Source organism: Symphalangus syndactylus, chromosome 24 (assembly GCF_028878055.3).
Source record: "Symphalangus syndactylus isolate Jambi chromosome 24, NHGRI_mSymSyn1-v2.1_pri, whole genome shotgun sequence".
NCBI classification, from domain to species: domain Eukaryota; kingdom Metazoa; phylum Chordata; class Mammalia; order Primates; family Hylobatidae; genus Symphalangus; species Symphalangus syndactylus.
This window is the reverse complement of record NC_072446.2, coordinates 31115250-31128439: the sequence shown is the minus strand read 5'-3', so window position 1 is coordinate 31128439 and position 13190 is coordinate 31115250. Positions and strand designations below refer to the sequence as shown.

The following is a 13190-nucleotide window of genomic DNA, read 5'->3' as shown; positions in this document are numbered from 1 at the left end:
TTTCCCTAGGCCTCATATTATTTCCAATCATCTTTTTAGGAGTTCTTCTAACTCAGGCCTCCTCAAACCTGAACAGCTGTTAAAATGCATATTCTACTTCAGTGGGTCTGAGGTAGAGCCTGAGAGTCTGCTTTTTTAACAGGTTTCCAGGTGCTACTAAAGCTGCTATGCTAGTCCATGAACTACATTTGGTGTTGCAAGATGATAACTCAGAAATGCTCAACCTCACCTGTGTGCATCAGAATCACCTGGGAAGTTTAAAACAACCCAGTACCCAGGATACACTCCAGACTGATTAAATCAGCATCGTTAGCTTGTCAAGGTCTCCAGCTGATTTCAATGTGCAGTTAAGCATGAGAACCAGCATGTTAATAATGTATCTCAAAACTCATCACCCGACCAAAACGCTCACTCCTGCTTTGATTTCCCTAATTTCTATCAGCTTCCATTGTTAGCTCAGTTCTCTAAGGCTCGACCACACTGTTCCATTCATGCTTCCCTTTCCTTATATATTTATTAGTCATGGAGTCATCTTTGTCAGTTCCCCCCTATCTTTGTATCCACTCTGAACCAACTGGGGTCTAGAACCTCTCTTTATCAATTTCCTGCTTGGCCCCCCTAGCCAAGCTATATTCCACTCCAGGTGAGCTGCAAACCCCTGCTTTCATCATGCCTTCTCTTGCTCCAATACTTTTACTAGCTCTCCACTACATACAGGATAAAGTCTAAATTCCCCAATCAACACTAATGACTTGGCAAAAAAAAAAACCCTATCCACTCAGTAAATACTTGCTGAATGAATGAACTCAACTGAGACGTGGAACACGCCCACCATTCTTTGTTTTGTGGTCTCTCCATTCTTGCCGGCTCACCTTCTGGATCTGGGCTGCCAATGCTGCGCCGTTGCTGAAGCTGTGTTCTGCTGCTTCCGGCTCTGAGAGGCTGGTTCGAGAACTGGCACTGCTGGTTAATACCGGGGTGGGCAGTGTGCCTGAAGGCTCATACTGCTGGCTGGAGGGCCACTTCCCCTTTAACACCACGTGGCAGATATTATCTAGGCGGTTAATTATCACGCGGTCCTAGAAAAAAGGATAAAGCTCTGATGAATAAGGATTGAGTTACCTAAATTCACAAAATCCTTTGAGATCAAGGGTCAAGCTTTTCACCAGAAGGAGTCGATAAGAAAAGAGCACACCCAAACATACTCACTTTATAAGCCTTAAAATAAAAATCATAAAAAAAAGATTTTTATTTTAAAGCTATGGTACTATAAATATGAGGACAATTTGACACCATCTTACAGTCGAATTAGTTAAGCGCATGTATCTTTAATGTTCAAATGCTACATAACTAATATCTTTTAAAGGTATTAAACATGTCTGAGTTTCTTGTTCAGAACTATTTCTGAAAGGGTTAAAAAAATAATTCAAAGCTGAGAATGGTTTGGGGGTGGGAAACGCAAGCTCTGGGGTACCTTTGGCCACTCAGAGAAGGAATAGAGAGTTTTCTCCTGTAGCAGCTGAGCAATAGTGGGAGCTCGAGCCTCCTGTAGCTCATCCCCAATGTCTCCTGTGATGCCCGACGTTGAGCTCTTGCTCTCCTCTTCAGAGTACTTCCCTGGATAATCTAGGAAGAGTTAAAAAATTAATCAGGCACTTAATTGTAGTAGTGAGATACTAGTGATCTGAGAGATTAGGATATCCTCATCTTTTCCTTTTTAAATTAGCTCATTCTGTGCTAATTTATTTTAAATGGAATATTAATTATGATATCTTCTATTTCCAGGAGAACTGTATCAGTTAAGCCATAAAAGCAAATCCTGCTCTGGGGATCCCAAGGCAAGTCTTCTAGTGAGCATTTGCATCCACATCCCAACACAAGAAAAGAAAAGAGAAAGGAAATTTTTCTTGTGTATCCAAGAGTGAAAGGAGATGACTAACCACAAAGAGGCTTCTCACTTAGTGTAGTGGTCAAGGGAAAGCTGAACATTCTAACACTTTGAGATCTTTGAAAGGACAGTCTATGAAATGGAACACGGCAAGATGGTGATTAATATGAGAAAGGATGAAAGTCATGAAGCTTACAACAAAGGTAAGACAGACCTGATTCATGTAAAAAAGATGCCAGGAAACTCAGAACATTTCAATTACTTCTCTCACGGAAAGAAATGGACATGTAACTTGTTCTTTCAAGCTTCAGTAATGGTGAAAGTTTATCATGGATAGATGTGAATGGATCTTCAAAGATCCACTTACAGGAAATGAACAGAAAATGGCAAAACACCTAAGGCAGGAAAAGTTGTTGACCTCTTTCTTGGTTAAATGACAAGGAGCATCCATCCTTTAAAATGTGGATATTTCACTTCTGAACGTGCAACAAGTCTCCTAGGGAGCTGCAGCGACCTGACCATGAAAAACAGGGCCTTGCTAGGCCTGGTGGACTCAGGATAAGCCAGACAGATACGGCCCAGGTCCTCAAGGTTCTTACCGTCCTATGAGGGAAGACAGCCAGGAAAGAGGTGACAATAAAGGAGCAACTAAAATTATAAGCTGTGATAAGTGCTATCAAGGGAAAGAAACAAGGTGCCATGATAGGGAACAAGAGGGAAAAACCTACTCAAGTAGGTTGTTAGAGAGTCTCTTGCAGGAGGAACTCCCATGAAGACGAGGAGGCAACAGGGAAGGGTATTGTGGACATGCTGAGGAACTAAGTGAGGGCTAGGAGGAAAGTACAAAGATGAGGCTAGAGGGGTGGAACTCATCTAGAACACGCTGAGTCCTGCAGGCCAGGATAGAAAATTTAGATTTTATTCTAGATTCAATGGGGGACCACCACTGAAAGGTTTTAAGCAGAGGAGTTGAATTTCAGTTTTTTTTAAAAGCAAAATCATGTGAGAGAGAAAACCTGGAAAAAGCCAGGAGACCTGGGGGCTGGCCCCGACAGGTGTACCAATTAATTACTGCTCCTTCAGGATTGTAGATTTCTAGTCTCAAAAGCAAGGCTAATCCTCTCTGCCCTACCTATCCCACACCTCATGTGTGTGGAGGATCCCTTCCAGGGTCTGCAAAAGCACTTTTAAAAGCATCAGTGAAAGGGACTCCCACCCACGCGTGCACATGATGCTCACCAAAGCTTATTAAGGTCACTGCTCCCTCTACTGACTTAGCAAGGCTGACGCTGCCATCAAAGGACACCAGTTCAGGAACATTAATTTCTCCTCTAAACCATACTTATCTTTACCTTGTACTCACTTGACTGCCTGGGTTTCCAAGGACTGATAATTTAGTTATTTTTACCCTCAACAGGGTTCAAAAAGCAATGTGGGTTTTATAATTCAACACGTGGCAGCAATGCTTCGTGGCCTGCTGTGAGGAGGACCAGGCATAGTTGTAGACTGGCTCCTTCTGGGTTGGTTGGGGTTACAATTCTATCAAGCTACTTTCAATTTGGCTTCTTGGTTTTTATCTTAGCTAGTGTGTAAATTTTAATTTGGGTTCAGGCTCTTCCCAAGAGTTCTGAATAACTAAAACCAAGACGAGGAGTTTAAAAATAAAAAGCTAGATAACTTGAGGCTGGGTGCAGTGGCTCACGTCTGTAATCCCAGCACTTTGGGAGGCTGAGGCAAGTGGATTGCTTGAAGCCGGAAGTTCAAGACCAGCCTGGCCAACATGGTGAAACTCTGTCTGTACTAAAAATACAAAAATTAGTTGGACGTGGTGGCACACACCTGTAATCCCAGCTTGGGATGTTGAACCCAGGAGGCAGAGGTTGCAGTGAGCTGAGATCGTGCCACTGCACTCCAGCCTGGGTGACAGAGCAAGACTGTCTCAAAAAAAAAAAAAAAAAAAAAAAAAAAAAGCTAGATAACTTGAGGGACTTAGCTTAGCTCCTCTCTTTCTCTCTTTAACATAAAATCAGTGCCCCATAAAGGGACGACGTGTCTGTCTACACCCCTCAGCACCACAGTGGACCAGGCATGAAGGGAGTTGTTTCTGGTTTTTTGTTCACCCTAATAGGCCTTCTTGGATCTGAAAAAAATTAAAACTACAGCTAACAATCATTTTGTTGCTGTTGTTCCTCAGGATCCCTGATACAGTCACTGTATGTCTATTCTTGCAAAGCCCATAGAATCTCAGGGTCACCTAGATTCTTAACATTTTGTAATTCCTTCTAGCTTAAACCCTTATCTAAGATTTCCCTACAGGATCAGATCTATTTTCTTCACTGTTGTAAACTTTTTATTTCTGATGAGTTATTGAAAGGAATCTAAACCAAATGCACTGACCTTAAGCCACACAGTTTTGACAATGACATGAATAAATGGCTTTTTTGCTCACCTTAACAAAGATCAAATTTATTTGTATTTTTGTTCAGTTCCTGAAAATTTAACTGCCCCTATATTAAACTGCAAGTTCCTAACATCCCAAGGCTGTTCCACTTTAGCCAGTTTGAAGCACCTTATCTAGGGGAAGAACAAACTATTTCCCCTTAACACCATACATAGCATCTATTGAATGAAAACACACAAGCCCCTGCCCAAATTATATGAGTGAGGTAGTCAAAGTGCTTTGATTGTCTATGATCTTCTTCAATTTTCTACAACATGACCACAGTTACTAAGCTACTCGAATTTTCAGTCCAAGGCCTATGCCCTTTGGTGAGGGTAGGCAGGTCTGTTTCAGAAGCTGTAAAAATATGAAGCACTCTCTCCCCTAAAACCCAAACCCCCATCATGTGTGAACTAGTTTATCCAAAATACCACAAGATCCTACATACTGTACCTTGACTATGGCAGTTTCCGTCTCTATCATAATCATCTTTATTCTCAAAATCCACGTCTTCTGATTTGAGCTCACTTCCTTCGAGAGGATATGTGGGGAAAACTTTTTGCCCCTCTGCACTTTCTTTCCAAGGTTCTTTTAAAAGCTCATGCTTCACTTTAAACGGCTCTGATGGAATAGCAGTGGGTTCACCCTCCATGGTGATAGTATTGGTTTTACTTTTGAACAGATCTGGGATATAAGCCTTGGGTTTCTCGATTTCAAATTCATCATTCTCGAGGCCATGCATCCACCTCTCCATGTGTTTGCAGTGGCACTGACAGGCTGCTGGAGGGGGGAAAGCCCTCTGTAGTCCAGGAGTCTGGTTTGCCACCTCTAAGCTTCCTTTCTTGGTTTCATCTGCATGGAAGCCTTGGTTCTTTTCCCTTGAGATGTCAGTAGTGGGCTCCGTGAGATGCAATACCTCTGGCCTTTCCCCCATGCCTACTGCCATGGCTAAGTTTTCCTCCTCGTTTTCCTCCTCTTCCTCCTCATCACTGTGGTTCTGACTCAAAATCAATTTACTTTCTAAGCTTTTGTTTTCCAATAAATCAATTAATTGCTGATCTGATGACAGGTTTCTTTTGGAGTCACAGACACTAAGACTGCACATATCTACAAACCCACTTTCATTTCCTGGATTCAAGGAAGGGGAAGCTAAACACTTGGCTTCCAGCTGGCCGATGCTTTCAGGTCTCTGTCCTGCCTCACTGCAGCAGAGCTCCCCTTCCTTTGAAATAGACATCAACAAATGTTTTCCATTTTTGATGTTTGCTTGAGCTACTCCTCCTGCTTCTAAGCTATCCATAAAAGTGGGGCCGGAAGCTATTTCTGCCTCATGGCCACCAGGCTGGCAGTTCCCATCTTTGCTTATTGAGATGGTAATAACATCTTTTCTAGATTCTGTATTGGTACTTGGGCTCTCCCGAAAAGAGCCTGGTTCTTGGCTGAGCACCTTCTTACCATACATCATGCTCTCTAAGGACTCAGGCAGCAGACTTTCATCATGGTTGATGGAAATGACATCCTGAACTTTAGAAATAAAGTTTTCACATGTCATATCAGGCAGGCTGAGATGATCATCTCTGTTTTCTACTTTCACTAGATTCTCAGGTTCATTTTCAAGGGACTCTGAAGTCCTACTCATTTGAGTAAATGTAAGAGATTCATATAACTTGGAGTTGGTCTGGTAAAGGCAACAGAGATTTCCTGGTGCTTGGGTGTCAGATCTTTTATGCTGGGCATAGTTTCTATAGGCATCCAGGAAGGACAGCTGGGGGTCGTTCATGATGTAACAGTCAGTGCGGTTCAGCCCATGTTTGGCAGTGCCGATGAGCAGGTCTCGATCATGCTTCCCACACTCCCACCAGACTGGGAGGTAGAGGCTGGGCCTGCACAGCTGGAGGCGTTCATGCAGCTGAGGGCACTTGAGCACTTGCTCTCGGACTTTCCGTAACAGTTCAATGCGGTACAGAGTTCTTGCAGCACGTTCCTCAGTAATGGGTTCAACGTAGATGGTGGTATCCAGGGGACCTGGAGAGAAAGGGAAATAAAGCCTATCACTGAAGGTGGCCTCAGACACTCCCTGCCCACCTGAGCCCCTGCATCTTTGGTCTTGGAGTTTAGCTCCCTGGCTCCTCAGCATGGCAGTTTTAGGTGTGTGAGCCCTTGCCAAAACAGGAAACTGAAAAAGAATGGAAGGCTTTTATGAAACAAGGACAGACCCAAGGGGTGTGAAAGAAGAGCATAAAAATTCCAGTTCTGAAAATAGTATTAGTTTCCTTTAAATAAGCATGTACTAGGCCAGGCATAGTATAGTAGTAGTTCACGCCTGTAATCCCAGCACTTTGAGAGGCAGAGGCTAGGAGGATCGCTTAAGGCCAGGAGTTCAAGATCAGTCCGGGCAACAAAGTGAGACCCCACCCCCCATGTCTACAAAAAAATAAAAAAAATTATCTGGGCATGGTAGCATGTGCCTATAGTCTGGCTGCTTGGAAGGCTGAGGCAAGAGGATCTGGGAGCCCAGGAGTTTGAGGTTACAGTGAGCTGTGATCATGCCACTGTACTCTACACTAGGTACTTTATACATGTTTCTTAGTTCTCATGAAAATCCCACCATACCATCATCATACCTGTCCTATTTCAAGGATAAGGAAATTGGCTCAGATAAACTACCTTGCTCCATGTGACAGAACCAGGATTTAAATCCAGGTTTCGTCAGTGTGACTCCAAGGTCCACATCTTTCCAATATATTCAGCGCCCTGGCTTGGATGACAACACTTTAGCCCTGCCATATAGGAGGCAAAGGCTGGTATGTCTTGTGCATGCTGCCATCAGCCCTGAACCCACACTGAGTGGGCTCAATGTTTGCTTTAGCTTTCCTAAAATATAGTCCCATGGTCCAGAGGAACTCCATCTATAAATACAAGGCTAAAGGGAGGCCCGAAGGAAGCTGTTGCAAGTGCCAACCAAGAAGACATTTTTCAAAAGGGTTCTCTATTGGATCAGGGGATATTTAAATGACAGCCACTTACTTTCTATAGTTACAAGTCGACATGTGAGGAAATACTTAAAGTTACTAAGATTTAATCTAAGGAAGGTGCAAAGTTCAGAGTAGGATAAATCTGAACATGACTTAAAACCATGACTTTAAAAAAACCCTATACTTTGGAGAAAGTGGTTAGTAGTCTTTCAATATTTCTGTGATGTTTTAAGCTGAATTTCGACTTTCACTGAAGTTACATCATTTTGGGAGAGAGATTTTATTTTATGAAGTGGACCCAATTAGAAGTTTATGAATTTCTAAAAGCCATTTATCTTTACCTAAATTCCTCATGTAGACTCTAGTTTTTATAGGTATACCTAAAGTAATTCTGCAATTTGAAAATCAGAATGTTCTTTCCTTGTATCATCTGACAATATACTGATAGTTTCCTCACCGCCATCTTTCCATGTGGGTAGACGACAGACGTTCCGGCACATGGCCACAAAACTATAAAAATACTGTTCCAGGCTCTCATCTGACTTCTTGTCCAAACGGGAAATGATGCGGAACTGTGTCCAGTCAAAGGTTTTCTTTTCTTGATCGTAAACAACACCAAAGGAAGACACTGTTCTATAGAAGTCTGCTTGTTCTCTCCTAGTCCACCTTGAGATTTAATCAGAAAGGAAGAGTGAGCTCTTTCTTCTTTTTTTAAAGCCAGTAACTGCTTAATGAGAGCCCATAAAGTCAAGAAAGGAGGCAGAGCTGGTTTGTCTCTTTTATTACTTTTATTTAAGTTAAACTGGGTTGACGGGCTTATAATGAAAACAGCCTGTTATCCTACTCCCAAAGAGGTAATCACTTCCACATCTTTCAGCTCTTTCTTCTAGTATTCACCTCCCTATTTCTAAACCAGGTATACACTTGCTATCTCTTGATTCATCAATTTTAGGAATCACCTAGTTAACTTCTGCCTGTAGAAGATGAAGATTTTAAAAATACCATATATGCTTAAATATCTAGCCTTATTTTTTTTACCCGTATGGCAATATAGAAGCAGAGAATCCTGGAGGGATGTTCCAGACCATTAAATTCAACCTCCTCATCTTACTGGTGTCCCGAAGGGAAGTGACTACTTCGGTGACACAACCCCTGCCTCCCCATCTCATATTGCTTTTCTTTGTAGTTTTATGTAGGTAGGTTGTCCATGACAATTACCTTCTCTGGGACACAAAGGTCCTCTAGTCTTTATATCCTATACGAGTAAGTCAATGACTTAAGGGAGGTGGATAATTATATGCCACCATAGCCTTTAAGAGGGGCTCCTGGGCAGGGTGCTCTCCAATCCAGAGGGAGTCTAGCTAGGCATGGGGGTAACAGGGTGAGGGGTTAGAGAAAGAGTGAGAAGCAGGGAAGAAGTGGCTCTGGTTCTTCTCTTTAGGGATGTGCGAGAAGGAAGAAATATATTCCCTGAACTATCAAATTTTGTAAGTCAGGAGTATAGAGAAGTAATTAAATTTGTTATGCAGTCTTCTTTTAATTCATGGGATGTTTCATCAGAAGGACAGAGAGATATGACTCAAGGAATTGCTGCTTCGTTGATACCTTCTGGTGGCATCATTCCTAGCCTATGCTGGCCTTCTGTAAGCCTTTTAGAGCTTAATTCTCAGATGGGCAAGTCACTGTTGGTAATTTATTCCTTCCTTCTGGGCTTGTATTTTACGGTATTTATTGCCCTGGAAGGCTTGATAAGGATTTAGCTATAATAAGACAGCTTCAATGCACACTGTTCCCTTTGTTACTAAAAGAATTAGGGGGTCTGAAATGGTCTGACACATTCCATCGTGGTGTTTCTAAACCACATCCCCAGAGACTGGGGTTTAACTTAGGCAAGAGTGTCGTTAGAAAATCATAAAAATCTGGAAACTGTAAAGACAGGATGTTCCTAGACCTCATCAGACTCCTGTCACCATGACACCATCACAACTGAAGGCTGAATGTAATGAATTCTGGAGATAACCTAACTTCACATGAGAACAGAAATATAGTCGCCCTCCAAGCTACCAGCTTTACCTTTTGAAAACTTTACCCAGTGGGTGGCTGAGCATGCCCCTTTGGCCACTGGCTTTTACCTCTTTTGGGCTTCCTTGTTGATGAGGTCCATTTCTGAGGTTCTCCTGAACATCTCTTCCTGAACCCAATATCCTTGGTTACCTGGTCCCAGAATTTCAGGCCGGCATAGTTCCTTGCGGTTGCAGCGCTGGTAAACAGTGACCAGACGTCTAAGACGAGCTGTGAGGGCGGAGGAAACTGGCCAGGGCGATTTGTCTGGGTCGGAGCCATCCTGGGCTTCAAACATCAGTGAGGATATTAGTATTTACAAACAGAACTAAAACAGGAGTGACTGTCTTTTGGTTTTGTTTAAATAAAAACAAAGCTGACTCAATAACTTACTCAAAGTAGTTATGTTTTAATAATTGGCCCAGGAGCAATGCATGGCTGGAAGGGCTGCAATTTTGCCTTAGATACAGCTTATGTTATGGTCAATTCTGTTATCTCTCAAACACAGAAGTGCCTTTTTGTGGTGGCAGAAGTTATGTGAAGACCTTGCTCTAAAGCACAGGAATGAGCAGATCCTTTGTGGCCTGGGCCTTCCAATTACCAAAGCTCCTGTCATGTCTGAATTCAGAAAATTCAAAAACCAAACCAAACTAAACCAACCCCCGCAACCTTTCTTTAAAAAAAAAAATCGGTGTCATCGCAATTCGTTTTTACCTCTCAGACCCTATTCTAACTTAAGATGTTAACATTTACTTCACATTCAAATTTTAATGTCAGGTAGAGGAAGCCAGAGCCATACCAAAGCTACATGTGTGACTCCAGGGGAGTTTGATGAAGGTCAAACTTACGTGGCTTTTTATAAGAGCCTCTTTAAAAAACTACATATTAATTACATATAAACTCCACGATAATTAACAAACTAAGACCTTACTTTCCTATGCCTTCAGAAGGACATAGTCTCACCTGCCCGGCTGTCATCCTTCTTTTCGCCAAAAACGCCATCACCTCCATCACTGGAACTCTCCTAGGGGTAAATAAAGCCATCCCATCAGCAAAACTGCAGCTTAGAAGAAACCAGCTCAGAGTCTTGAAACGGAAAGAGTAAGCATCACGCATAAGAGATGTCCCCTGCCCATGAACAACTCAGACCAAGATAGGACCTGATAAAGCTTACTTCTGTACAATCTTAAAAGAGCCAGAAAGCAGTTTATTTAAAATAAGTTTTTTTTTTCTTTTCCTGGAACCATGTGGAATGCTTCTGCCTGTAGAGAATCGGCCTGAGCAATGATGAACTGGCACGCTCTCTCTGGCAATTACATTTTACAAGTACTATTTTAGTTGTGAATTTAAATATTTGCCTTACCATCGTCACTTGCAATTTAATACTGTCATTTCATTTCACAAAGGTTGTGCCTGCATTTCTGTTCTTTTGCTGTGAAAAAGTGTCATGCTCGTGTTCATTATGGTTAGCTTACTTCACAGCAACAGACACTATTTTCATAAAACACTACTGCTCCAGACATGAAACCTGATGGTGCAAAACTCCAGGAATTTAAAATTAAAATCATGACTTGAGCTCTAAGTGAATCTGGAGTAATATCACAAGCACTGAGCTTGCCCAAGTTGGTGTATGTATCAAACCGGCTTTAATGGATTCCTTTCCAAACCCTTCTTGGTCTCAGGAATGGAACTTTAAAAACTCCTTATATATAATTCAGGTGGGAATCTGAGGGGTAACAGAAGTGACTGTGCTATTTTTCAACTGGACTCTAATTTCAACACTAAAACTTACCATATTTTGACTAGCATCTTTTGACCTGAATGACAGTACAGAACAACCTCAGGATTCAAGACTTTGCTATTTTAGAGCACAGGGTCAGAGAGAAGGGTCAGCAAACTGTGGCCTGCAGACTTTCTGTGTGGCCCTCAAGCTAAGAATGGTTCTTACGTTTTTAAAGGGTGAAAAAAAAGGGAAGAAGAATATGCAACAGAAGCCATATATGGCCTTCTAGCCCAAGATATTTACTATCTGGTCCTTTACTTGCTACTTCCTGGAATACACAACACGTGTATTATGTTACTGGTAGACCAGTAACCTAGTATGGTAGGAATAGAGACACCCACGACTGCCAACAGTGAAAATTCAAAATGCTCTTTTGGGCCCCTGATACGACGCAAAGAACAGGAGCCCATTTTCTGAAGAATTTCTCTCTTACGCAGAACAGTGATAACAGCTAATATTACGGAGAACTGTGTGTTAAGTATTGCACAAAACCTTTTACGTGGCTCATCTCACTTAGTTATCAGCACTGTCTCATGAGATAAAAACCATTACTATGCTCATTTTACAGATGCAGAAAACAAGCCCTAGAAATGTTCAGTAACTTGCCCAAGGTCACACAGCTGGCAAGTGGCAGAGCTGGGATTCAAACACAGGTAATCTGATTTGAGAGCCAACACTTTCAACTATCAAGCTGTCTAAAAAAGGACAAGAGAGTCTTAGATGAAAATTTGTTTTGAGAGTGAAAACATTTATAACAGAAGTGGGGAACACTAGCTAATCTCCCTTGCCTGGGCCAGAATTGTCTCCTGTTATCTAATGTTAATGAAGAGTGAAAACCCAGGGCTGATCTACTGTACCATTCTGAAGTGGCAGTTAAATATACCATCTTATCTTATCTTATACTACCATTTAGGCAGTTAAAAAAACAACCTACTATGCCTTATATAATTTCCTGCCAGAGAGAACCTTTTAAATATCCCCACGGTATCTGTGAAGATACTTTGAATGCTGAAACATATAAGTGTAGTACTTCCAGCTGAGAAATGTTCTACAGTCTACACAACACGGGTGGCAGGCCCCAGAGCTACCATGTTCCTTCTTGCCACATAGTGGTGGCTGACATGGGCATCATCATACCCCAAGTCCATGACAATAGGCTCCCAGCTTGGTGTGAGGCAGGCATACAGCAAATGCTAGCTTCCCTTCCAGTCCACCTAGTAATTTCTGTTGGTACAGTTAGTAAACATGAATAGTTTTAGGCAAAACTTTCAAGTAAGGAAAGCTTTTAGTATTCATAGTATTTTTCCTTTCCTGTCCTCTCTTGAAGGTACTTCCTCTCTCTAGAAATGACAGAATGAAGACCTAGTTTGTTAGTAGCTCAAGTGAAAAAGATGTCAGACTTTTAGTTAATAATCCGTTTAATGTGAGTGTGTGAGGTGCTGTAGCAGTGACAGTTCTGAGCATGCAGAGGCCCTGCATCTGAACTATGTAGTCTAATGTGTGTGCTACCTCAATTTCTGCTTACATAAGTAACTTGAAAGAAATGTTCATCTTCGAAGAGGTATGAATCAATCATCTCACAGAGAAGGGCCCCAGAGTGCTGACAAGAATGTCAACAACAAAGCACACTGATTGGTTACAATATGCAATTTCTCCATCTTGAGGACACACGTGGTTTGGAGTCCCATGATCCACTGCTCTCTGGCCTCGGGCAAGTTGTTTTGATCTCTCTCAAGCTCATTTCTTCTTTTGCAAAATGGAGAATGGCATAAACTTCAGGTGGAAAGTAGATATACCTCAAATGCCATTAACACAATATTCAAGGATTTTATTATGGAAAGATTGCAGAATGTAGAAAAAGAAGAGGGCAGGGGAGATACCACTCTTGTGTCCCCTGGCTGCATGACTTTTTTGCAGCTGATTAAAACTGAGCCCCCTCATCTCTACAATGGGCGTAAGAATAATGCCTAACAGATGGGGAAATATGCTTTGTAAGTGTGAAAGTATACACAAATACTAGTATTTGAGTTCACAGAACCCTCA

At 42.0% G+C, this 13190-nt stretch overlaps 1 protein-coding gene across 6 annotated transcripts in view; it reads right to left on the bottom strand.

The window, feature by feature from the left end:
* Positions 1-13190, bottom strand: part of CHD6 (chromodomain helicase DNA binding protein 6) — a 214176-nt gene that overhangs the window by 13587 nt on the left and 187399 nt on the right. For all 6 annotated transcript variants that reach the window (XM_055266598.2, XM_055266604.2, XM_055266603.2 and 3 more), the window contains 6 exons: positions 10328-10388; positions 9436-9652; positions 7761-7969; positions 4782-6353; positions 1475-1626; positions 873-1079 (listed from right to left, as the gene is read on the bottom strand). In XM_055266598.2, the coding sequence (XP_055122573.2) occupies positions 873-1079; positions 1475-1626; positions 4782-6353; positions 7761-7969; positions 9436-9652; positions 10328-10388 (2418 nt within the window). The remainder of the gene's footprint in view (positions 1-872; positions 1080-1474; positions 1627-4781; positions 6354-7760; positions 7970-9435; positions 9653-10327; positions 10389-13190) is intronic.